General features: G+C 39.3%; 1 protein-coding gene across 2 annotated transcripts; it reads right to left on the bottom strand.

The window, feature by feature from the left end:
• Positions 1 to 2392: 2392 nt before the first annotated feature.
• On the bottom strand, positions 2393 to 27075 carry LOC127456328 (RNA polymerase-associated protein LEO1). Of its 2 annotated transcripts, XM_051724773.1 has the most exons (12): positions 26946 to 27060; positions 23417 to 23628; positions 22963 to 23386; positions 18717 to 18818; positions 18539 to 18633; positions 16322 to 16470; positions 15800 to 15979; positions 15569 to 15703; positions 9588 to 9723; positions 8798 to 8990; positions 2811 to 2908; positions 2393 to 2656 (listed from the first exon to the last, which is right to left on the bottom strand). In XM_051724773.1, exons 1-12 carry the CDS (start codon positions 27001 to 27003, stop codon positions 2546 to 2548), a joined length of 1893 nt encoding a protein of 630 aa, XP_051580733.1. In that variant the 5' UTR covers positions 27004 to 27060; the 3' UTR covers positions 2393 to 2545. The 2 variants fall into 2 exon arrangements, with proteins under 2 accessions (XP_051580733.1, XP_051580732.1); XM_051724772.1 differs by having other exon boundaries at positions 22963 to 23628; positions 26946 to 27075.

Here is a 27075-nt window from a genome sequence, read left to right as displayed (position 1 = left end):
TATTTACTTTATCCACCATACCATCAGTTGCAAGACTAGCTGCTGGTTGATGCTTGTATCAAATTCAAGGCTCTGATGCTGGCATACAGAACAGTCACTGGGTCTGCTCCAGCATACCTAAAATAATTTATGCAGAGCTACGGCCCACTAGAAACCTGCAGTCGACTAATGAGTGGCACCTTGTTGTACCAACACAAAGAGGCACCAAAACACTTTCCCGGACTTTCGGTTTCACTGTACCACGTTGGTGGAATGACCTTCCCAACTCCATCCATGAAGCTGACTCACTTTCTGTCCTCAAAAAATGGCTAAAAACACATCTTTTCCATGAGCACTTAACCAGTCATTAAAAAATACAAAAATAAATATATATACAGGGTTGAGAGGGTTACTTTTGAAATGCATTCCACTACAGATTACTGAATACATGCTGTAAAATGTAATTTGTAACGTATTCCATTAGATTACTCAAGGTCAGTAACGTATTCTAAATACTTTGGATTACTTCTTCAGCACTGGTAGATTTTTTCACTTGTTTTGACTATAAAAACTCTGCCAGTACAGTAAGACAAAATACACATGTTAAAAATACATTCTCTGAAAAACCTAAATATCTTATGCAGTGTTGTTTTTAAAACAAGATAAATCAAATTGATCTTAATTTAAGGATTTTTAGATATTTTTTTACAGGAAAACAATATAAAAATTGTTATCAATAATGTTTTTTGCCCTAATATCAAGAAAAAAGAAATTATGATCCAACGTGAATTTTCTTGATAAAAAATATGATCGTGCCTGGTAACATGCATGTAAAATGGCTAGAAATAGCATTTTAGCTTAGCGTAAAGCTGACAATTTACACAAGGTTTATTTCTATTTCTTCTGCTCCAAACTTACTTCAAACTTACTTCTCTGTCTGCTCGTATGAATGTAACACATCATAAGAAAGTGTTTCACTGCTGTTCAAATGCACTTTGGATCACATCATTTATATGTATAAATGTTTACCATCTGAAAGGACTAAATATTAAATGAAACAAATGACAATAAAATGTAAAGTAATCTCTTCAGTAATCTAAATACTTTTTGAATGTAACTGTATTCTAATTACCAATGATTTAAATTGTAACTGTAGTGGAATACAGTTACTTATATTTTGTATTTTAAATATGTAATCCCGTTACATGTATTCCATTACTCCCCAACCCTGTGTGTGTGTGTGTGTGTCATATATATATATATATTCTTGTTGCACTCTAATCTGTCTTGGATACTACTATTCTGATGCTAGTGAAACTTTGTAATGCAGCACTTTTCGTACCACTGTTTCCTTAAGATGAATCGCTTATGATGTATTAATACTCTTATGTAAGTTGCTTTGGATAAAAGCGTCTGCCAAATTAATAAATGTACTTCTATTCTATTTGCAAAAGGAATTTTTGTAAATCAAAAATGTAAGCAAAAGATATAAAATAAAATTGAGAAATGTTTTTGTGAAACAATGCATGTTTAAAGACTTTTACTACGTACTGTATATAAAAAAAAATATATTATCTTGTCTTCCTCTTTTTGGGTGAATATTACACAGATACGTTCTTGACAGATTTCCACCTCTGGGTGTTTGTAAGTGTTGTTGTTGTGGGTGATTGCCAAGGTTTTGCCTTTGAGGTTACTAGTGCTAGGTATTGTCAGTCAGATGGAAATCATTTATAAAATTATCACACCTCTCCTAAACAAGCTCCACAATTTGAGGTATCATTCATGTTCATAGCACTAACAATGTTTAACACTTAAAAAAAAAAAATCAACTCCAAATGTGAGTAATAATAGTTATGCTTGCTTTAGCAAACACCACTAATAAGAGACTGAAAAAAAAAAACGTATAATAATAATGAATGAGTTACTAAAATGTGGCTGCAGCTGTATAGAGGTGACAAGACTGATCTGAACCTCGGCAGTATTAAAAGAGAATAAATGCAGAGTAACGTCTGTACTCCCTTCACGAAGCATGTGTGTGTGTGTCAGTACATAAGCTGCCTTTCAATCGCTCTCTAACAGATTCAGCAGTCACAGCAAAGAAAACACTCACACTGACACTCTCCATGTCAGTGATAAACTGCACCTGTGATGGATGTGCTTTCACTCAGCAACATTCATAAATTACAGGTTATAATTAGGCTGATCATCTTTCCAGCAGGACATTTCAGCAATATAACTCTCAGTGGTGCTGTTGTACTGAATATCAGCACTCTTGGGAAGTTTACAGAACCAGAAGTAAGGGTTGTATTAAAACTAAACTCTGGTTTAAATTTCTATATGTGTGCACAATGCAAAATGAACATTTTACAATGAAATCTTCAAGGTATGCATTTAATAAAGTGCAAACAGCTGGTGACTGAGATCATTGTTCTTTATTGACATGTAATGATGAGCAACTTGACTTCTTATAAAATATACAAACTGCTGATTATTTTCTAGAACTGCCTACTTTAACGTTATTAAACAATCACAGAACAATAATAATAAAAAAATACACAAACAAAAATCACTCATCTGCCTCCTCCTCTTCTTCATCACTGATAACATATTTTTTGGGTTTCTTGGCAGCAGATTCCTCATCTTCTTCGGCCTTCCTCTTCCCAGAGTTCTCTCCTTCCTGAAAGAGTAAAAGGAAAACATGCGTTACTCAATTGGTAGCTGACAATCAAGGAAAATCTTGTTTACTTTAAGGCAAATTTTCAGAAAACACTCAACACTCCAGTGCCTCAGAAATCACACGTGAAGTCGTAGTTCGTGTGAATGTGTCTCACCTCATCACTGTCCAGTCTCTTGGCCTTCATCAGCCGTTGGGCCTTGTCTTCATCAGAGCCTTCATCGCTGTCTGATGAGTAGATCCTGGCCCGCTCCTCTGTGACCCACATACAAACAAACACACAACCATTTAGAAACAGCTCAAAAATTTGGACCCATTTTCAAACATTCCAGAGCACATCTTCATTCCAGAGAGATGTTCTTTCAGTAGATGCGTCTAACTGGCACGAACAAACAAACTAATCTAAATCTCAGCCGTACTCCGGCATAATGCAGTCTTACGAAACCGGCAGGTAATCGGCTAACGGCTATAACTGTTACTGTCAGTGAGAAAGTGTGCGCGCGTGACATGCTGTTTTGGGAACACAAGCTGTTTTTGCAGTGCAGAATGTTCTAGCTGATCACAGCAGGTCTCAAACTCAAAGAATCAGTTGAGCAGAAACACTGACCCACAGGAGGAGAGGAAATACAATCTAAATGACAGACAGAGAACCCAACCACAGTTCAGAGGCCACTTCAACTGCCCAACTTCCTGTAGAGACTAACATAATGGTATGTGCCCACTGGCATGGAGATTAGCAGGTGTTTTCCATTCATTCTCTATGAGAGCTAAATGGCAGGAGCTAGCGACGAGTGTCAAAATGTAATGCAACTTAATGCAAATGAGAGGCAAAAAACGCAGGACGTCAGGCAATCGCTGTAGGGTGAAGGGAAACCAAGGTTTTGACATCTGTCATGGGCAGTTAAATAGTGTTGGAATTACTGGTGAATGTAGTGTAGAACAACTCATTGTTACATATTATTTTAGCAAACTATAGTTTTGGCAAGTCGTTTAAGACATTTACTTTGTGCATGACATGAGTAATTTTTCCAACAATTGTTTACAGACAGATTGTTTCACTTTTAATTGACTATATCACAATTCCAGTGGGTCAGAAGTTTACATACACTAAGTTAACTGTGCCTTTAAGCAGCTTGGAAAATTCCAGAAAATGATGTCAAGCCTTTAGGCAATTAACCAGTTAGCTCCTGATAGGCTAATTGGTGTCAATTGGAGATGTACCTATGGATGTATTTTAAGGCCTACCTTCAAACTCAGTGCCTCTTTGCTTGACATCATGGGAAAAATCGAAAGAAATCAGCTAAGACCTCAGAAAAAAAAAATTTGGTTCATCCTTGGGAGCAATTTCCAAACGCCTGTAGGTACCACGTTCATCAGTACAAACAATAGTACACAAGTATAAACACCATGGGACCTTGCAGCCATCATACCACTCAGGAAGGAGACACAATCTGTCTCCAAGAGATGAACATAGTTTGGTGCGAAAAGTGCAAATCAATCCCAGAACAACAGCAAAGGACCTTGTGAAGATGCTGGAGGAAACAGGTAGACATGTATCTATATCCACAGTGAAATGAGTCCTATATCAACATAACCTGAAAGGCTGCTCAGTAAGGAAGAATCCATTGCTCCAAAACCACCATAAAAAGCCAGACTACAGTTTGCAAGTGCACATGGAGACAAAGACCTTACTTTCTGGAGAAATGTCCTCTGGTCTAATAAAACAAAAATTGAACTGTTTGGCCATAATGACCATCGTTATGTTTGGAGGAAAAAGGGTGAGGCTTGCAAGACAAAGAACACCATCCCAACCGTGAAGTATGGTGGTGGCAGCATCATGTTGTGGGGGTACTTTGCTGCAGGAGGGACTGGTGTACTTCAAAAAATAGATGGCATCATGAGGAAGGAAAATGATGTGGATATATTGAAGCAACATTTCAAGACATCAGCCAGAAAGTTAAAGCTCGGTTACAATTGGGTCTTCCAAATGGACAATGACCCCAAGCATAGCTCCAAAGTTGTGGCAAAATGGCTTAAAGACAACAAAGTCAAGGTATTGGAGTGGCCATCACAAAGCCCTGACCTCAATCCGATAGAACATTTGTGGGCAGAACTGAAAAAGCGTGTGAAAGCAAGGAGGCCTACAAACCTGACTCAGTTACACCAGTTCTGTCTGGAGGAATGGGCCAAAATTCCAGAAACTTATTGTGAGAAGCTTGTGGAAGGCTCCCCAAAACGTTTGACCCAAGTTAGACAATTTAAAGGCAATGCTACCAAATACTAACAAAGTGTATGTAAACTTCGGACCCACTGGGAATGTGATGAAAGAAATAAAAGCTGAAATAAATAATTCTCTCTACTATTATTCTGACATTTCACACTCTTAAAATAGTGATCCTGACTGACCTAAGACAAGGAATTTTTTCCTACAATTAAATGTCAGGAATTGTGAAAAACTGAATTTAAATGTATTTGGCTAAGGTGTATGTAAACTTCTGACTTCAACTGTATACAGTTCAATAAGTTGTTTAAAAAAAATAAAAATAAAAAATTTAAAAAAATAATCAGCCGATTAATCAGTTACCTGCTTATTCCACCACCTTAGTTATTGGTATCTGCAAAATCTAATATCGGCTTTGGGCATTCTGAAATTTATTTTGCATTTTCCAATTGTAATCATCCATACACAGCAGTGTTTCCCTTATTTGCATTTTGCAGCGGCGCTGTGACACTGCTAAATTATGAGCGCCGCTGTTGGGATTTCACATGTTCATTTAATATTCTTGACGAAATATAATGCTTGCCAGCCCCCGTCAGCGGTGTGCTTTGTACACTGCAAAAGAGACCCCACCATACACACAAATATATGCACTTACTCACAGTGACGTCACTACGTAACATGTGTCAAACTCGCTTAATTTCAAGTGGCCGGCAAGCTAATTTCTGAAACGTAGGATGGCAGGGGATTGCAACATTTCACTGAAAATTCATTTAGCACTTTCCTCGTGAATATTAATGAGTCTTCCCGTCATCTGTATGTTTTGGAGCGCATTTTGCTCACTTCAAAAGGGGAATGAAACAGCGCTATACGGGTCATGTATAATCGGTAATGTTATTCATGGATAAAGCAGCATGAAGGCAGAGCAGGTGCAGTAATTCGCGGACTGGTCAACCGCACAGACTATTTTAAATGTGCTTGTGAACCAGTGAGATTTGCAGCGGGGATTGTGAAACCCATTTGAATGCGGTACAGAATTGTCTGTAGCAAAACTCTTGTGTCTCGGTGATGAAACTAGTTTAAAACAAACAGCCCCAACATTCTAAACGGCACTGACAAAGAAAACAGGAGAAAACATAAATTAGAAGGTTTTTCAATTCTCAGATCACAACGCTTACAAAACTTTACCATGGATTTACTGCAGTAACACTAACTGTACTGTATTACCTATGGTAGTTGTGGCAGAAAAAGTTTCTAAATGTATTTAGACTGCTGTTTTTTCATTACAAAAATGCCATAGTTCTTTATATAGCACCCATACTTACTAACCATTGAAGTGAGGAGCCATGCATGGTTTTACATGGTTACCATGAACTATTACAAATATCACTGTTAAAACTATGAATACTATAGAAGAACTATGCTACATTTTCATAATTATGAACCAAGCCATCAGTTTTCCAAATCTGTACTCTTGTAATGCTCTCTGAATGTAGGAAAATGTAAGATATTTTGTTTGCCTTCAGAAATTCCAGGACATGGCTGTAGTTTAATCAGTATGTTACTGGGGGACTGGGTAGCTCAGCAAGTAAAGACGCTGACTACCACACGTGGAGTCGCAAGTTCGAATCCAGGGCGTGCCGAGTGACTCCAGTCAGGCTTCCTAAGCAACCAGTTGGCCTGGTTGCTAGGGTGGGTAGAGTCACGTTGGGTTAACCTCCTTGTGGTCGCTATAATGTGGTTTTCACTCTCGGTGGGGCGCATGGTGAGTTGTGCGTGGATGCCGCAGAGAATAGCATGAAGCCTCCACACACGCTAGATCTCCGCGGTAATGCGCTCAACAAGCCATGTGATAAGATGCGCGGAAGCAACTGAGATTCGTCCTCCGCCACCCGGATTGAGGCGAGTCACTACGCCACCACAAGGACCTAGAGCGCATTGGGAATTGGGCATGCCAAATTGAGGAGAAACCCCCCCCCCCCCCCAAAATAACAAAAATAAAATTCAGTATGTTACTGTTGTTAATATCATAATTTTCATCTGCATCCCAACCTCAACATCAATGCTTTACTGTCAAATGTGCATTTCAATGCACATAACATGTACAATTATTGGTAACTGCATGGGTGCTACCAAAGCAGGTGCTGGTGCAACATTTTCAACAGGCTCTTTGAGGGCACAAATAAACCCTGATGTGGCCCAGGCTGAAATGGAGTTTGACACCCCTGTTTTAAGCTATTCTTCGACCAACACGCGTTAATATGGGTCCGGCGTTGCGGGCTTGTGGACACACGAACAACAGCACTGTTGCTGAAAAAAAGCCAAGGGGGAAACACTACAGTATATGATAATTTATTTGATTGTGTGCTGAAAGCAAACAGAGACCATGCTAAAGACGACTAGAGGTCGACCGATATATCGAATTTGCCTAATAGGTCATTTTGAAACTTTTGGCACAGTAAGACTAAGAAAATGTTCTTAGAAAGAAAACTCATTCAGTAAGCCGTTTTAGAAAAACTTTAGACCGATTAATCGGTTATCTGTTTTTTCCACCACCTTAGTTATTGCTATTTGCATTTTCCAATTGTTAACATCCATATAAATTATAATTTTATTGACTGTGTGCTGAAAGCAAACACAGACCATGCTAAAGACAACTAGAGGTCAACTGATATATCGGTTTTGCCAATTAATCTGTGTCGATAGGTATTTTTAAACTTTTCGTAAAGAAAAGACCAAGAAAATTTTCTTACAAAGAAAAATTATGAGTTTGTGTGTGTGTATGTATATATGTATGTATGTGTGTGTGTGTGTATACACACACACACACATATATATACATATATATATATATATATATATATATATATATATATATATATATATATAAACACCAGATGAGGTTTAATAAGATATAAGGTTTATTATTATTCACAAGATATGAATTTGGAGACACAATGTATGTGCTGATAGCGAACGTTTCCAGATAGTCGCATTTTTCTTTGTATGCCCTCTCTTCAATTTAGATTGCTTGATTATCTAATCAAAATAGTGCCGGCCACAGCAGAACACGGAGGAATAATAATAAAAAATAAAAAAAACTATCGGCATAGATTTTTGCCAATCACGATAGTTCCATTAAGCAATTATCGACACCGATTAATTGGTAAAACCGATATATCGGTCTGCCTCTAGTCTCGTCAGCTTCCGAGGCATTACGGGATAGTACAGTGTTCAGTGGATGCACACTACAGAATCTCATCGGATGTAGTAGGTCATGTGGGTTTTTCTTGCCTACTTTTTTCTGAATACTTCGAACATACTACTGCATTGACATACTATACAGCAGGAAAGTATGCAAATTCTGACGTAGCACCAATTTGCTGAGGGAAATAGAAGTGCATGCAAGGTAGCAAAAGAACAGTGTTACAGTTGTAGGCAAGTTTAGGTTTTAGGCTTTGATTCTTTGGAAATTAAATGCTACATTAGAGCTTCTTTGCCACTGCAATGACACTCAACACGCGCCTTGTTTTTAGCCGGCAGTACATGAGAATCAACAGTACATGAGAGTCAACACACAATGCGAAACCGACTTTGCAGTGTAAAGGCAGCTATAAATGATTAAATATAGGCAAAGACAAGATCAAATCACAATTCAGTATGCCAATAAAGAAAGAAAGAAAGAAAGAAAAAGAAACCAAGTTAGTTTGTTAAGCAGCAGTTCAGACTGACTAACCAAGGCTTAGATCATTAAAACAAAACCCTAACCAGAACATCTGAGGAACTTACAGTTCTGCCTTTCAAAAATGGATAAAAATTAATCTTCTGCTCTGAAGTTGTTACCTAGCTACAGTGGTAAACAGCTGCCGCTAGTATATTCGGTGGTACTGAAGCTCATAGTGCATGCACTTTTATTCATCACCCACCCCTCAGTCCTCCTCCGCCCTTGTATTTGCTCTTGATGGCAGCAAGGCTGATGGATTCATCACCCTCCTCGTCGTCATCATAGCGGTCGGGCTCCAGGTATCCAGCATTCAGACCACGCTGATGCTGTTTCTCTCTCATGCGCCTCTGCTGCGACTCACGGCGGATAGATGCACGTAACCTCTCCTCTTCTTTCTTTATAGACAGAGAGATCACTAAAATTAAATACAAACTCTTATTTTACTGCAAAATTACACTCCAAGGTCAATGACAACTACAACAAACATTGAATACAAGTTCAATTACAGGTTAAATACATTAACTCCCCAATTTATACAAAAGAATAAATAACTATACATTACACAACTTTTTTTACATTTTTCAAACAGGTCTCCAAAACACTCCCTCCATCTGCCATTAGTTGAGCCAGTATTGCTGTTTTGGGCTGAGCAAAGATTGTTTTTTTTTTTTACCAAGTTACAAAATATATCACTTAAATTCCCCAGCACGACAACTGTACAACATCTTTTGCTCATAAAACCCCCAGATTTGCAGGAAATAGAGGTTTTAGAAGAGAAGACAGATATCTAGAAGCGCATTTGTGTGTACAATATTACAACGATTATGCTTAATAAGCCAAGAATGTCAAGGTCATGTAAACGAACCCTGATATAACCTCTCTGAAATCACACTTTGGGTGCATGTGTGTTGATATGAATCTCTCTGAATGTTTTGTCAGTCTAGGGCTAAAATGATAACTCAAATCTTTGTGGATGTTTGTGTGCCCGTTACCTTTATCATCTCATTTCTCTGGGACTCAGGGTCACGTCCGGCCATGGGAAGAATTCTGATCTTCTGTGTTTTAGAGCAGCGGTCAGCAAGAGAAAGGGTCATCTTCCTGTGTGTGGCACTGTCTGTGGAGTGGGGTCTAAACACACACACACACACACACACACACACACACACACACATCTAATAAAAGCAGTAATCCACACATATACACTGCCGTTCAAAAGTTCAATTGACTGAAATGTTTCTCATGACTTGGACCAAATAATAAAGAAAAGCAGCCAATAAGTGCCCAACATAGATGGGAACTCCTTCAATACTGTTTAAAAAGCATCCCAGGGTGACACCTCAAGAAGTTGGTTGAGAAAATGTCAAGAGTACATGTCTGCAAATTCTAGGCAAAGGGTGACTACTTTGAAGATGCTAAAATATAACACAGTTTTGATTTATTTTGGATTTTGTTTAGTCACAACATAATTCCCTTTGTTCCATTTACGTTATTCCATAGTTTTGATGACTTTACTATTATTCTAAAATGTGAAGAAAAAACAATTATAATAAAGAATGAGTAAATGACCCTAAACTTTTGAACGGCAGTGTACATATAGACGGCTAATGATTAATTAAATATCTGTATGCTGTAATATCTGTCACATGAATGAGGATTGAAATCAGCCAAAGAGAGCATGTAAACTCTGTGAAGCTTTTTAGAGTGGCTTATTTCTTTGAAGGCCCCATGAAATCAAAATAAAATTTAGCTGGTTTTAGACCATATCTACAGGCTTTAAGGTCATCTATATGCTAGTGTACTTCAAAACGTTGGCAAAATTCATTTTCAGAAGATATACGCATGTAAAATCTGCCATCTCTCTCTTCCGGCTAAAAAGATGTAGCAACACCCATGACGTCATATGGAGGTTCAGAAACCTTATCCAATCAAATGCTTTCTAGAACTAAAATGGACCCTCCCACTACATCTGTTCAGCACTCCCAGCGGTGTCCTAACTGCCGATGATAATGCCTTCACAGGGCACTTCGTAGGGAACACAATCCATGCTGTAGGGTTGTTCCAAACAGATTTTCCCAATAAGAATCACTTAAAAAGTGAGTTCTGACTGAACGTTATCACCTTTCAGCCATCTTTAGTGCTCACAGTGGAAGGCAATTGTCTTCGAAGGGAATAGGGAATAGGGATGATCACTTGTGAATGGGACGCGCCGACGCGGGAGCTGGACGCGAGAGAAGTTGCTGGAGTTTATTTATATTTTGTGTGCAGCTTAAGGGGTATAGAGCACCAGTAAGTGTTCTTTATGTCTAGTGTATTGTGATTCAAAACATAGATATATTATCTTTTACTCACTTGTTTGTCATGCATTTTGCAAAATGGCTCCAGTCTCGTCGAAAGCAAAGACCTGTGTGTTGTGTGCGTTTATGGACTGGTTATGGATTAATGCTGTCAGATCATCGTTTGGTTCTAAAAGTCAGTGGAAAAGCTGGCCAGTACTGAGATTGCTTATCAAGTTTCCCCTGTAAGCGGCTCTGATATTAGCAGCATGGTGGAAAGGGGTGTGTGGGTGTCTGTCTGTAAACTAAAGCCTATTGGCTATTTTTTTTTTAAAAATGGGACGAGTTGTTCGACATGTCCCGCCCTCAATTCCTGTTTCAGTAGAAAATACGTAAAAAAAAAAAAAAAAAAAAAAGATCAAACCATGCTCGTCAAAGCACTTCACGGGGCCTTTAAAGGTAATGTGTGTAGTTTTCATTTCAATGTTAAAATACTAACTTCTATACCACTTTTATTTTTATTTTTTTAAAGTACGCCATTCGTGGGGAGTGTTTGGGAAACCCGTTAGACAATCATTATTTTTGCAATTACGTTTGTTGATGCTAGTATCACAGAAACGACACACTTGAGTTTTAAAGAGCATTGTGGAGTGTGTATGAAACAGATCTGCAGTAGAAACAGTCGTGGCGACACAGTGACTCCTGCTGGTGGACCAGTTGCTGTTTAACAACTAAACTGCTGACTTAAAGGGATAGTTCACCCAAAAATAAAAATTCTCTCACTCACCCTCATGCGATCCCAGATGTGTGACTTTCTTTCTTCACCAGAACACAAAGATTTTTAGAAGAATATCTCAGCTCTGTAGGTCCTCACCATGTAAGTGAATGGGTCCAAAACTTTAAAGCTCCAAAAAGCACATAAAGGAAGCATAATAAAGTAATTAATACAACTCCAGTGGTTTAATCCATGTCTTCTGAAGCGTTCTGGGTGAGAACAGACCAAAATATAACTCATTTTTCACAATAAATCTTGACATCAGCAGTTTCCTTGGCAATAATGATTTCAAGCTCAATTATAATTACTAGCGCCATCTAGTGCTCTACGCATGCGTCAAGCATTAGGAAGTGTAATCGAGTTTGAAATCATGATCGTGCCAAGAGAATGCAGATGTGAATATTATTAGTGAAAAGTGAGTTATATTCTGGTCTGGTCTCACCTAAACCCGATTGTATCCAATGGATTACTTTTATGCTGCCTTTATGTGCTCTTTTAAGCTTAAAAGCTTTGGACCCCATTCATGTTAATTATACAGACCTACAGAGCTGAGATATTGAATCTCCGTTTGTGTTCTGCAGGAGAAAAGTCATACACATCTAGGATGATATGAGGGTGAGTAAATGATAAGAGAATTTTATCGAAAAATGGTATCGCTGCATTACGTTTGTTTGTTTTATAATGGCATGCCAGTTTTTGTGGCTATTTCCACTGCAAAATCAATGTTTAAATATAATATTAGGTAAAACAACAAGGGCTGTCTATTTAACATGTTAATTCAGTGCAATTAATTACATAGGGAAAAAATGCATTAAAAAAATTACCACAATTAATCATGTCCCAGGACCGTAATAAGGAAAATTCTTGAGCAGTTCAATCTTGAAGTATCACCTATTTTCTCTAGGGAGCAGTACGCCAAACTTCAGCTGTATAGGCAGCGCGCAGATCAAAATGACAGAGAACAAACCAACCCATCAGCAGATGCGTGATTTTTTTTGCCCAAACCACTTGAGCGCAAACGCAATCATGACTAAACCCTCAGGAACATTTTCACTGGTCATCTCAATCACGCAGTCACCTGTGAATGGTTCAGACTCCAGAACTCCATAAGCCTGCCTGTAGTTTTCAATAAGGGCGTGACATGGGAATATAAGTGGCTTGGAAAAAAAAAAGAAATCACGCTCAGCAGACAGCACAGCAGGAGGACATGTTCTTGCGCTTAAAACAGCTTGGAGTGTAAATCCGAAATTAGGGATCTCAAGGCATGTTTTTCTAAATATTAAACTATGTTTAACTTGACACAGCGACCTAAATATTTTATGTTCGATGTGACGCAACCAAACTGAGATGCTCCAAAAGCATCTATCTGATGCATGTGTACACTGACATGTCCTTAGACAAGCCGTCATAATAAATGTCGGACTGATTGACAAATTCAATTGCAAAATGGATTGCTGTGAACTGTAGGCCATTGATTGGCTTATGTTAAAAAAAATATGCAAATAAACAATACATCCGATTCTAAAGCCACTTTTTGTATTGTCTCATCAATGCTTAACTCCTCTGCCACAATAATGAATACATTTTAATTATCTCAACATTAAAACCACTGACAAGTGAAGTGAATAACATGTATTATCTCGTTACAATGGCACCTGTCAAGGGGTGGGATATATTAGGCAGCAAGTGAACAGTCAGTTTTTGAATTTCATGTGTTAGAAGCAGGAAAAATGGGCAAGTGTAAAGATCTGAGTGACTTTGACAAGGGCCAAATTGTGATGGCTAGACGACAGAGCATCTCCAAAACGGCAGGTCTTGTGGGGTGTTCCCAGTATGTAGTGGTTAGTACCTACCAAAAGTGGTCCAAGGAAGGACAACCGGTCAACCGGCGACAGGGTCATGGGTGCCCAAAGCTCACTGATGTGCGTGGGGAGTGAAGATTCTGGTCTGATCCCACAGAAGAGCTACTGTAGCACAAATTGCTGAAAAACTTAATGCTGGTATGATAGAAAGGTGTTAGAACACACAGTGCACCGCAGCTTGCTGCGTATGAGGCTGGGTAGCCACAGACCGACCAGAGTGCCCATGCTGACCCCTGTCCACCGCCGAAAGTGCCTACAATGGGCACGTGAGCGTCAGAACTGGACCATGGAGCAATGGAAGAAGGTGTCCTGGTCTGATGAATCATGTTTTCTTTTAGATCATGTGGACGGCCGGGTGCATGTGCGTCATTCACCTGGGGAAAAGATGGCAGCAGGACGCACTATTGGAAGAAGGCAGGCCAGTGGAGGCAGTGTGATGTTCGAGGCAATGTTCTGCTGGGAAACCTTGGATCCTGGCATTCATGTGGATGTTACTTTGACACGTACCACCTACCTAAAGATTGTTGCAGACCACATACACCCTATCATGGCAATGGTATTCCCTGATGGCAGTGGCCTCTTTCAGCAGGATAAAGTGCCCTGCCACACTGCAAACATTGTTCAGGAATGGTTTGAGGAACATGACAAAGAGTTGAAGGTTTTGACTTGGCCTCCAAATTCCCCAGATCTCAATCTGATTGAGTATCTATGGGATGTGCTGGACTAACAAGTCCGATCCATGGAGAACCCACCTCACAACTTACAAGACTTAAAGGATCTGCTGCTAACGTCTTGGTGCCAGATACCACAGGACACCTTCAGAGGTCTTGTGGAGTCCATGCCTCGACAGGTCAGAGCTGTTTTGGTGGCACGAGGGACCTACACGATATTAGGCAGGTGATTTTTAATGTTGTGGCTGATCGCTGTGTGTGTGTGTATATATATATATATATATATATATATATATATATAACATTTTTAATTATTTAAATATAACAACTTATGGGGCCTGGGTAGCTCATTGGTAAAGACGCTGGCTACCACCCCTGGAGTTCGCTAGTTCGAATCCCAGGGCATGCTGAGTGACTCCAGCCAGGTCTGCTAAGCAACCAAATTGGCCCGGTTGCTAGGGAGGGTAGAGTCACATGGGGTAACCTCCTCGTGATCGCTATAATGTGGTTCGTTCTTGGTGGGGCGCATGGTGAGTTGAGCGTGGTTGCCGCGGTGTATGCCGTGAAGCCTCTACAAGCACTATGTCCCCGTGGCAATGCGCTCAACAAGCCACGTGATAAGATGCGTGGGTTGACGATCTCAGACGCAGAGGCAACTGGGATTCGTCCTCCGCCACCCGGACTGAGGCGAATCACTATGCGACCACGAGGACTTAAAAGCACATTGGGAATTGGGCATTCCAAATTGGGAGAAAAAGGGGAAAAATGTTATATATAACAACTTATAATTATTTCATTATTTCAGGGGCTTCCTCAGCAAATATTTATATATGCGATTAATTTGAATAAGTAATCGTCACACCTTATAATTAATTTGATTGACAGCCCTAAAGACAAATAATAACTGATATGTTTAAAATCCATTTTTTTATGAAAACTCTAAAGCTGATTCTGGACTGGTTTTGGTAAAATCATTTTCAGGGTTTCAGGCACTAAGTTTAGTAAAATTATAATGTAAAATATAATGATACCTTTTAAACCTTACCTTATTTTGCTTATCATTGGCTGTTTTAAAAAGCAAACACAAGCAATTTGGGTTCATGACTTTTTTCCATAATTGGCACAAGAACACACAATTTTCTAGTTGAGTTATGACACCATCTCTTGGTGTGTACATGTATTATTGACTGGGACACTTTGAGGTTGGAAGTGCAAAATTTCAATTTGGGTACCTCAGATTTTATATGGAGCAGCATTAGTACTACTGATGCTGTAGAAACACTGATATATTTACAGTTAACTTGGTACCGATTCTTTTGGTCTCTTTAATCTCTACTGGAGAAAGGGTGCGTGCGTGTGTGTGTGTGTGTGTGTGTGAGTGAGACAATGCACCTGAAGGTGAGTTTGGTCTTAAACACAGCTTGTCCCTGCAGTCCTGTACCCTGACGGATGAACAGGTGGTTGTGATCACCCTGCAGTGGAGCTTTATACACGTCAAACACCTCATTCCCCAGGTGCAGAGACATGCTGCATGAAGAGAGAGAGATTCATCAGCAGCTGCTCAGTGCTTTTGCATGATTATTCAACAATAAAATCTGCACTGTACTGTGTTTGTGTCCTCACCTGCCATCGGACCATTTAACAATCCGTGCGTTGCTCTCTTTAATTTCATTGCCCTCCTCGTCACGGCGAGCCCGCCACCTGATGGTGTTCTCCACCTTCAGCTTGAGACGTGTCCGCCCTTCCTCATCCAACATCTCCTCATCTTCAAACTCATCCTCGTAGTATTGAGGGTCAAACGGCCTGAAAGACCGCGAGAGAGAGGTGTTATATCACCAAATCATCATGGCAGACATATCTGCTACTCCTAGTTTGCACTTGTTAAAGACAAGCGCATACAACAAGACTGAAACTCATTCTCCTTTGATTTTGTGTGAGAACTAATTTCAGGGCTGTAACTAGATTTTGTAATTGACGCACTTCGTGAAAACCAACATGTCAGAAAACAAGAGACTTTAAGTCTTTAAATGTGCACAGGATGACAAACTTCAGTCTAGTAGTGTGCATTTGGCTTAAGCTTTTTATGGGCTCTTTAAGATGCCACTTGCAGCTATTCCTTTAGTTTTCCAGGACACACTCACATACCTGGGCTCAACACTGAGAAAGTTAGGTAGTTTGACGAAGTAGAGTTCACTGCCCAGATCTGTGCTGACTTTAGGAATTTCCACCTCGATCCTGGTCTCTGGAACCGGCTCCTCTTCGGGCTGATCTCCCTCTAGACCGTCCTCTCCATCCTGTTTATTCAGATCAGATCAATAACATTGTTGGGATGTTGTTCCGGATTTCACATGCAAAGAGGTCATTTTCACATAGAATTCTTAAAGGTACAGTTGCAAAAACAGCCTGTTAAATTCAAAGGGCCAAAGAGAGGATGGACGAAGGTCATGAAAAACATTATAGACAGTTGTTGGTGCAGGAATTCTCAGCTGACATAAGTCGACAAAAATAAAATGATACAAAAGTGAAGACTATGGATTCTTTCATTTACTAAGCAGTTTCATGCCATTTGAATGCTTAAAAACGGTCACTAGCATTTTTGTCTTAAAAGATTAATAATCCAATCTAAAGCATTATTGTTACAACTAGGAGTACAAAAATGATTTTTCTGTCAGAAAGACTTCTTTTGTTGTTCCCATCTTTTCATTTGATGTTTCTTTTTCTGCTTTATCTAAGTTTTAATATTCAAAACTTAAAAGTAGAGATGTTAAGGATTAATTGTTATTAATAATTTGATTGACTTAGCATATTGATTGTTGATTAATTATTTTCAGGACAAATGCGTTCAGTAACCATGCCAGCAGACATTGATAAGGCCGTATATACAGTCATCCACCGCTAGAGGGCGCTTGCGCATTGCATGTCTTGTCCGCGTCACAGAAAATGAATCACAATCAGTGTTGGAGCATTTGTCTACACAGGAACATTATTTTCTGCATACACCGTGAATGTGTGTTATAGTACAACATGATAACAAGCACTGTTAATCCACTGGTCTCCTTGTTTCATTCCAACTTACAATTATGTCAGTGATCACCATGAAAGCAGATTCAGATTCATCTCGCCAGCACAAGTGAAACATTATGTTATGTACTGTGTTTACGCAGCATGTTATGATTTGACTTATTTTCGAATAATAATAAAAAAGTCCAAAGGTCCATATATCCCATGATCCACAACATGCAGTTTTAATGAACTCCAATACATATCTTGTATACAAGTTATTATTAACAGTAAATCATTAACAGTAATTAACCCTCCTATAAGACTGAAAAAGGCCACATCCCGTTGGTATTCGCAGTCATTTTTGACCGGAAGGGTCACGTGTAACTTTTTTTTTTTTTTTATGACGACAATGATACCATTTCTTCTTCCCTGAAGAACAATACAATTATGCATTTCTTTTGGGATTTTATGCTATTTTGATCTACATGTAAATTTCTAAATTCTACCATTAATTTGCATATACAAATAAGCTATTTAAAAACTAAAAACAAATTCAAATTCTGAACCTACACACTACTGTACAAGAATGGGACATAAATTGGAGGCAGATTGCTGCCATCTGGTGTATAAAATGTAAATAACATGACTTGAAAACCATGTCATGCCAGTAACAGCCAGTAGATGGCTCCAATCACCTACTGTTTAGTCTGATGGCACGTAAACAAATTTTATATTTTATCACAAGATATGCATTTGGATCTATAGTTAGACATTATCAAACTATTGTTTTTCAAAGTTTAGCATTTTAAATTGATTTGAAGTGTCAGTTTTTGTAGTTAATGTCATTATGCTTGCAATCAAACCTGACCATGGCGTTACAAAGAGAAAACACAGAATAAGTGTTTTTCTAACAATAATTTCTTTCAAACATAAAAATTTAATAGCTCAAAGTAAATGCAAAATAATGTCAAGAAAATGAACATCAAGAAACAGAAATAAATTGCTAAATTATGAAAATTTAATTAAGTATAAAACAGAAGAATAAGAGTAAACATTTAGCAATTTCAAACTTTCTATAGTAAAAATCTATTTTTCAAAGTGTGTGTGTTTGTGTGTCAGATTTCTGTCATCAGCTGGAAAACAACAGATGACTTGTAATGCCAACAATGACCAAAGGATAGCTGTAGGGACCAGGTATCATAATAATATTGTAATAGTAGTACAATAATAATAAGTATAATAATAGTCCCGATTATGGAAATGTTAGAAAATTGACATCCACCCTAAAGAGTGTTCTAGTTCTAATTTTGTAGGCGCTTTTATTTTGATGTTGTGTGTGCGTTTGTGTAAATGTCTCACCATTGGTTGTCCGGGTGTGGGGGGTTTCTCTGCATCGCTGTCTGATGAAATATCATCTGCTTCCCCAAACAGATCATTTGCTTCTGGTTTCTTATCTACAAACACACACGTGCAGAGTTTAAAATAGGTGCTGTGTGTGTGACATTGTGTTTCATCATAACAAGCGTCTGTCACTCACCTCTCTGTGTTTCTGCGTCAGAATCGGAGTCAGAGTCTGAAGCTATTTTTTTCTTTTTCTTCCGTGTGAATTCCTCCTCGCTGTCGCTGCCTTTCACAGATTCTGAAATAAATCACCAAAAAAAAAAAAAAAAAAAAAAAAAAAACAGAATGATTCCAGTTACAAGAAAACGACACATTGATTGTTTTTGGCCCCGTTTACACCAGTGGTCAGCCTCTTCTTACTGTTGAGTTTTGTGTTAAATTAGAAGATGATCAACTTTTAAAAAATGCATCCCAAGATCTTCTAATCCATTTAGCTTTGCTGCGACTAGCTGTTTTTTAACACAGTCCCTTAAGGCCCAGATATCCTTCATCAGAAATCGAAGAACAAAGGGGTATGACATCATTTAGAACAAAATCTGGCCAAAAAGAATGTGTTTTTGCGTTCATTTCGGTGGTTCCTAACAGCTTGCCTGGGCGAACTTTTAGGAAAACTAACCAGCTGCTAAACACCTTCTTGCTGCCATTGGTCCATGTCATCAGTACAGTAGGTGTGACCTGAAGCTTCATCTACTACTTTATGTTTTTCAGTCAGCATTCAACATGAACACACTGGTGTGCAAGACCATGTTGTGCAATGTTTTTTGATTAATTAGTCTACAAAATGAACAAAATCTAATCAAATACTCTCAAGTGCCCATTCACTCATGTGCCATCTGCAGCGAAAGCCATTCACACATCTGCCCAAAGATAAGCCTCTATCATCATTCTTTTGTCTTTATTCTGCACATGAACACTCTTTTTTTACACCAATCTTTGCAGTAGTATCAGTGTCATCATAAATTATAATAACAGAGTGTAACCGGCGCATATTACGGCCGCGAGTAGCGTGTTAGCGCGTTAGCATCAGAATGTAAACAAGACAAATTAAAGATTTCCTACTGCATTTATATTATTTTAAATCATCGAGTGGTTCAAACTTTTTCTGATCTCGTGTGAATTCTACTCATAGAATGAGGCATAAAGTCATTGATATCACATTTTAATGTCACATTAGTTTAGGTTTTACATGTAGCATCCTCATATTTACAGTAAATGTTCCTCTAAAAGCATCCCACGATGGTGGGGCCAGTGTCTGAATGTTCACAAACAGTATACCATTCCTCGGCTGTTTAGAACGTATTTTTTACCCCTGAACGAAGAACAAAGAACTTCTCCGGAAGTATATCGGGGCCTTTAGATACAAATGCGAAGGTGCCATATGCATTTACTTCCGAGTCAGAAAAGAAGGGTTTTTTCCCCCGCAAAATGAAGGTGAATGGTGACTGAGGTTGTCATTCTGCCTAACATCTCCTTTTGTGTTCCACAGATGAAAGAAATTAATCTTTCAGTGTTTCCATCCCATGTGTTCAAAAAAACCAAAATCGTCACTCCCGGAGAAATTGTAGCCACTGTGACTCTTTTATTAATAAAATACTCACGGTTTATGCACGCAGACAAAACACTCTAAAACAAGGGTCTACAACCGGGGGCTCTGCGACGGTACTGCAGGGAGGTCTGCCAATTAATATTTGATCACAAATAATTAAAAAAAATTTTTTTTAAATATGGGTACAAAAAACAACCCAAAGTTAAATTTAAATATAATATTTGATTGAAAAAGATAATTACATTTACAGCATTAATAAAACCCATGTATCCACCTGCTGTCACGTGGATGTATGATATAGTCAATGTGATGTGATCGTTACTGAAGACTATGAGCGCTACAGCTTGCAAACACTACTGGCTAATCATTTATACAATTTAGCATGACAGAATGGATCGCTTTGTAATATCTACACCCCGAGCACACGACTCCTCTACCTCTTCAGAAACAACTGGTGCAAACCCAGATGTGGAGGCTAACAGACCCACCGCATCAGCAGCTCCGGACAAACGCAAATGAGATAAGTCCTGAAAGCATTCAGAAACATATTTAAAGTTTGGATTTACATATAAGGACACGGATGGCATTGAATTGCCGGTGTGTGTCATTGCCGGTGACGTCTCAAAGGACACACAGCTTTTGGCATTTGTGCATTTTACAGACTAAAATGAAATGCAGGAAGAATTTTTGTTTTGTAAACAGCTGCCTGAATGCACAACAAGCTCTGAAATGTTCAAAGTAATTGATGAGTTTTTCAAAGAAAATGACATACCCTGGGCAAAATGTATTGCGCTGTGTACTGATGGTGCAAGATCCATGGCTGGATTGAAAAGTGGACTAATAGTGCTTGTCAAACAAGTAGCCCCAAATGCGCTGTGGACTCATTGCATGTTGCATAGAGTGTCTCTGGTTGCGAAAGAAATGAGTGGTGAATTTGCAGACGTCATGGACTGTTGTAAAAGCTGTTAATTTTATAAAGAGGAGTGCTTTGCAAATGCGTCTTTTTGCTTCTCTGTGCGTTGCTGCGTGAGAAGAACACACAACGCTACTTTATCATTCTGAGGTCTGTTGGCTTTCTCGCGGCTCAGTGTTGTCGCGCGTTTGAGTTACGCGCATCTATTAACGAGTTTTTACTTCAAACAAAGTTCAATGACAATACCTGGCTCACTAAACTGGCATATCTTGCAGATGTTTTCTCTGAGCTGAACAGACTCAACATTTCTATGCAGGGCCGTAATACACATGCCATTCAGCTCTATGACAAGATGGATGGTTTACTGAAGAAAATGAAAAGATGGAGAGAGCGAGTCAAGGAGGGAATTCTTTCCATGTTTCCATCAGTGGATGACTTGGGTGATTCTGCGGTCTTTTCGCCTCAAGTGACGCATTTAATTATTGCGCACTTGGAGGCACTCGAGGGGCAATTTGGAAAGTACTTTTCTGAAGCTGAGTCCTGGCGAAGAGACAAGACATGGATAGTTTCCATTTAAAGACAATGCATCGGATGGCTCAACTTGACAGCGGCAGAGGAGGATCAGCTGATTGACTTAAGCACTGACAGTACACACAGAAACATATACAAGACAAGACCTCTCATCCAATTCTGGATCTCTTGCCAGAAAGCCTTTCCCCAGCTGGCAACAAAGGCCTAAGGGGTCCTTGGCCTAAAAAACCCTGAAGGCCCCTGCTCTAGAAGAATCTGCCTCATGTCTGGGAGCAACAGCGCGTCACACAGTTCTGGGAGCAATATGTGTGTGCGTTCCTCCTTATGTCTTTGCTGGCAGATTCATAATATATTTTTCACAACTGTTGACAAACCTGGTCTTCTGCACAGTTCAAGTTTGTATTTGACTTATTTGCTCTGCAAACTCTATACAGGCTTTGGATTTTAAGACACTGTTATTTCAGGATGACCAGAGCAACATTTCAGATGTGATGACTGGTCCTCTGGTTAGGCCAGATATGTTACATGACTTTTTTTTATGCGCATATTTTATTCCTAATAAATTCAATAGGAGTATAGACAGTAAATGTGTTTCCATCATAGTTTATGCGCATTTCTTCTTATCGAATAAACATTTATCCACCTCAAGCGAGCTTATACATTTTTTACACGCAATTTGGAGATCTTATTTGCATCTTGGTGTTTCCAATCAGCAGTTTTTATGCTGGATGTGGATGAAAACCCAGCAATTGGTTAACTCCATTTGTAACGCCAAAATAAAATATGGCAACTCTGGGGCAAGATGGAGATCTAACCTCATTGGTTCTTGGTCTCATGACCAAATTTTAATGACATTAAAACTGCACCATAATCGACATATTTAAAGTGGGCGCTACAAACTGGAGTTGATCACTTATTTGTTTTGAAAGTGTTTAATGACTTTAATTTTGATCTAGTCATTACACAAAGTGACCGTTTGACTTCAGAAGACTTGAAATATAGTGCACAAGCCATACTGACTACATTTACTGTGGTTTTATGGTGGCCCAGACAGCCCAGTCACTACTAACTTTCATTATACGGAAAAAAGCTGTGTGAAGATTCTTTCAATTACTCCTTTTGTGCTCCACAGAAGAAAGTCATACAGTCTGGAGTGACATGAGGGCGAGTAAATAACGACAGAATATGTATTTGAGCATACGGACCATTTTGATGGCGCATTTCTGCCTAAATTTGTCATATTTTCAATATAAATTTAGAACATCACATATTCTTTGTTATATTATCCTAGTGTGAATAAAAGAAAAAATCCAAACCCTTAAATGTGAAGAGTCCGTTAGATGTAAACCAATCTGTTACATCAGCACATGTCTGTCTCTCATTCTCACTCACCTGATATGTGTCTCCCCCCTTCATCATCAGAATGCTCCCTCTCGTCATCAGAGTTCTGCAGTTTCTCTTCATCCTCTGATTGGTCACTTTGTCCATCCCTACCCCACTGCTCATCTCCAGAATGACCGTCTTTCCCAGACATCTCTCCTTCTGAATGAGGTGTGCCTGGATCTGAATGACCACTTCCTGCTTCGGAGCGTGGACTTCCTGCATCTGACCCTGGACTTCCACTTCCTCTCTCAGACCGGTGGCTTCCTGCCCCTGAAGCCGGGCTCCCCATGTCTGACCTGTGACCCCTGATGTCATCATCATCATCCTCTTCCTCCTCGCGATGACCCTCTGACCCGCTGTGCTCGTTGTCAGAGTGCATGGTCACATCTGATCGGTTGCCTGATCGCTCTGATTGGCTGCCGCTGTGGTGGCTGCCGCTGTGGTGGCTCCCGCTGTGGTGGCTCCCGCTGTGGTGGCTCCCGCTGTGGTGGCTCCCGCTGTGGTGGCTCCCGTGCTCGTCTTCGCTGTCGTCTCCGAACAGTTCTTTATTGCTCGGTTTTCCGCCGTCCTCATCCTCATCTTCATCGTGATCTCGGTCACTCTCACTGCCCGAAGCGTTGCTGGCAGATCTTGGTCTTTCGTGCTCTGAATCAGAGCCAGAACCAGAGCCGGACTCTAAAAAACACAAAGCATATATATTTATTTATATAACTGGCAGTGTTGTAGTACTCGAAACCGGTCTCAAGACCACTTTTTGAAGGTCTGTCTAGTCTCAGATTCGACCGCAAGTTTACTCGGTCTTAGACAAAGAGGTCTCGGGATTTTATTTCAAGACTGGCCAAGACCACAACTGCGGGGATATCGCTAAATTGACTGTGCATTGTCTGATTTAATTGTTAACATCATTACTGTGATTGGATGTAAAACTTCTGATACTGTTAACAGCTGTCACCCCTTCCCGCCCCCCTTCACACGCACTCCAAGAAAGTGAATGTGGGAGATAGGAGAAGAAACTGTGGCTGTCTGAGAGATGTCAGGCAAATCTTCTGTAATACAATTTGGCTACCTAAACCAGTGTTTCCCCAACCACTGTGCCCACTAGTGTGCCATGAAAGATTGTTAGGTGTGCCATGGAAAATGAACAGTTTTTTCCAGTATTTTAGTGAAGGTATAGAGATGGTAGAAGCGTTTTGAAGTTGCCAATTCAGTATATTTTCTATTACAAAGTATTTTATGCAACCAGTTTAAATATTTAGTCCATCATAACATTATTGTTCTAACAAACTCTAGTCCGCTGTCAAACGCAACTCCTCACATGCCCACAAAATGATGCTTCATCATCACACTTGTAGTAAAAACATTCAGTCAGTGAACCGAATGAATGAATGGAATACAACTGGTGTATTGTTTTACTATAAAAGCTGTTTATTTGTGCACAGCATAGAGTTACAGATGTTATAAACATATGTGGATTACTTGTCGCGTTTCTCTCATGAAACATAAAAAGAATATGAGAAACTGTTACATACGATGACTAAAAGCAAATTCTCCTGTTTTAAACATGTCCAAAAACACAGTGATTCGATGTGTAGATTCTGAGGTACTGTAATCTTCACAGTGAGTGTTTGACATCTGAACCAATGAATTGGGGCCAGGCAGCTGCTCTCAGGTCTCAGTGCCGGATCCAACCTCTGACTTGTGTGTTTTTTCTCTCTATCAACAACGCGATTTTGACCTGATGTGATTTATATTCAGGTGTGACTTTATTTCCGGAAAATACAGTAAATAAACAAATAATGTATTTGCTGTGCCGCTGCAAGAATTAATTTGCAAGAACAAATCTACAAATTAGAAAAGACACAAATTTGTTGTTTTTTCATTATCCAGTTAGCGCTCGTCATCTGTGACATCATTATACAGTGTACCTATGTTACTTGCGTTATTTGCATAGCCGAATTTCACACATTACGAGTTCACGCTACTAAGACAGACAGAAAACATGGACAAGTTCTTGAAAAGGAAAACTATCGACGATGGTTATGTGGGATAGTGGTGTGCCATGGGATTTTTTAATCGTAAAAAGTGTGCCGTGGCAGAAAAACAATTGGGAAACATTGATCTAAACCACAAAGAGTTCATATGCAAAAAAGTGTCCAAACGAAAACACACAGCAGTATGTAAATTCTGCAATGCAATGTTTTCCGAGACGGCTGGGACCACATCAAACTTTTATCGCACTTAGAAAGGAAGCATAAAGAAAGATAAGCTAAGTGTAAGTGATGCTACATCAAAGCTAGCTAGCTAACGTTAGCAATCTGCCTCTTGCTGCATTCCATTCAACTCGGAAGGTCGGATTTTCCAACTTACTACTGGGAAAAGTGCAATGGAATGCCACTTGAAGTAGTAATTACAACTTGGAAAGTTGTGCAGAAATAGTAAACTTTCATTTCGCCGAGATGCAGGTGCGTGACATCATACAATCTTATCAGCACCCAGGAAGATGAATGGAATGCAGCATCTGTGCCTAAACTCATCTTCACTTCTCACCCAAAGAGATTTAGCGAGTATTAGCTATACCTATTAGCTACCTATGTATTTACTGTTTTTAGGGTGCTAGTTTCAGTTGCTTGCCAGCTATTTGCCACCTAGCTAGTTGGGCAAGCTACCTAATTTAGTTAACATATATTGAGGGATGTAGCTAATGAGAGATTGAGGGGACAGGGCATGTAGTGACACATTTTTTTTCCCAAGTTACGTTTTTGCTTGTGATAAACAATGACGAGACAGGCAACATAAAGTTACAGTTGAAGTCAGAAGTTTACATACACCACCAACAACCATCCATGCGATTATCTAATTATCCAATCGTGTGGCAGCAGCGCAATGCATAAAATCATCCAGATACGGGTCAGGAGCTTCAGTTAATGTTCACACCAACCATCAGAATGTGGAAAAATGTGATCTCAGTGATTTGGAGCGTGGCATGACTGTTGGTACCAGATGGGCTGGTTTGAGTATTTCTGTAACTGCTGATCTCCTGGGATTTTCACACACAACAGTCTCTAGAATTTACTCAGAATGGTGCCAAAAACAAAAAACATCCAGTGAGCGGCAGTTCTGTGGACGGAAATGCCTTGTTGATGAGAGAGATCAACAGAGAATGACCAGACTGGTTCAAACTGACAAAGTCTACAGTAACTCAGATAACCACTCTGTACAACTGTGGTGAGAAGAATATCATCTCAGAATTCTGTTCTGAGATGCGGGTTGGCGCTGTTTTGGCGGCACGAGGGGGACCTACACAGTATTAGACAGGTGGTTTTAATGTTGTGGCTGATCGGTGTACATATAACGATAACTGTGCCTGTTCAATTATAACAAAAATCATTTCCCTTGATATTGTAGTTTGGGTTAATTTTCATTAAAGAGTTCACTCAATAGAATTTTAATTAAATTACTTTTTTTGTGTGGCGTCACTGCATGTCATATTCTTCATGTCCACCTCCAAAACAAGCTGTTTCTGAATTAGTAGACATCTGATCTGCCTTAATATCTACCTACCTGTTATTAATGCTGTAGTATTTTTGTCGTTTTATTACAGCTTATTTAACACATCTAATAATTTTATCTACGAAAACATGTTGTGTGCCTGTACTGCTTTACAAAAAGCATTGGGACACTAAAATGTACCGTAGTGGAAAGTGTCCCGTGCAGTTTCCACTAAAATTTCGTAATTACTACAGCTATCGTACAACTACTGTAAAAACAATACCTGTAGTAACTATGTATTTGGCGGGAACTATGGTTACCTAAGGTAATGTCTAATCCTCCTTATCAAATGCGATCTATGAAAACAGTATGCTGTACTGGTGCTCTTAAAATGAACTGACAGGATTAAAACAGAACATATCGCTAAATATGATATATAACATCAATATGTTTAACACATACATTGCGCACAATTGAAATTATTAATGAAAATTTTAATGCACCTCGTTGCTCATTGTCGCTGTCTCCATCACTGCCGAACAGCTCATCCATGTCCGCCATCCTCACCAGCGCTCAATGTTCATCAACATCCGGGTGAAGGTTTATAAAATAAAAGCACTATTGAAACGTCAT

This window comes from Myxocyprinus asiaticus, chromosome 18 (genome assembly GCF_019703515.2).
Source record: "Myxocyprinus asiaticus isolate MX2 ecotype Aquarium Trade chromosome 18, UBuf_Myxa_2, whole genome shotgun sequence".
Classification (NCBI taxonomy): domain Eukaryota; kingdom Metazoa; phylum Chordata; class Actinopteri; order Cypriniformes; family Catostomidae; genus Myxocyprinus; species Myxocyprinus asiaticus.
The sequence above is the reverse complement of the archived record's forward strand: the minus strand, read 5'-3'. Positions and strand labels throughout refer to the sequence as shown.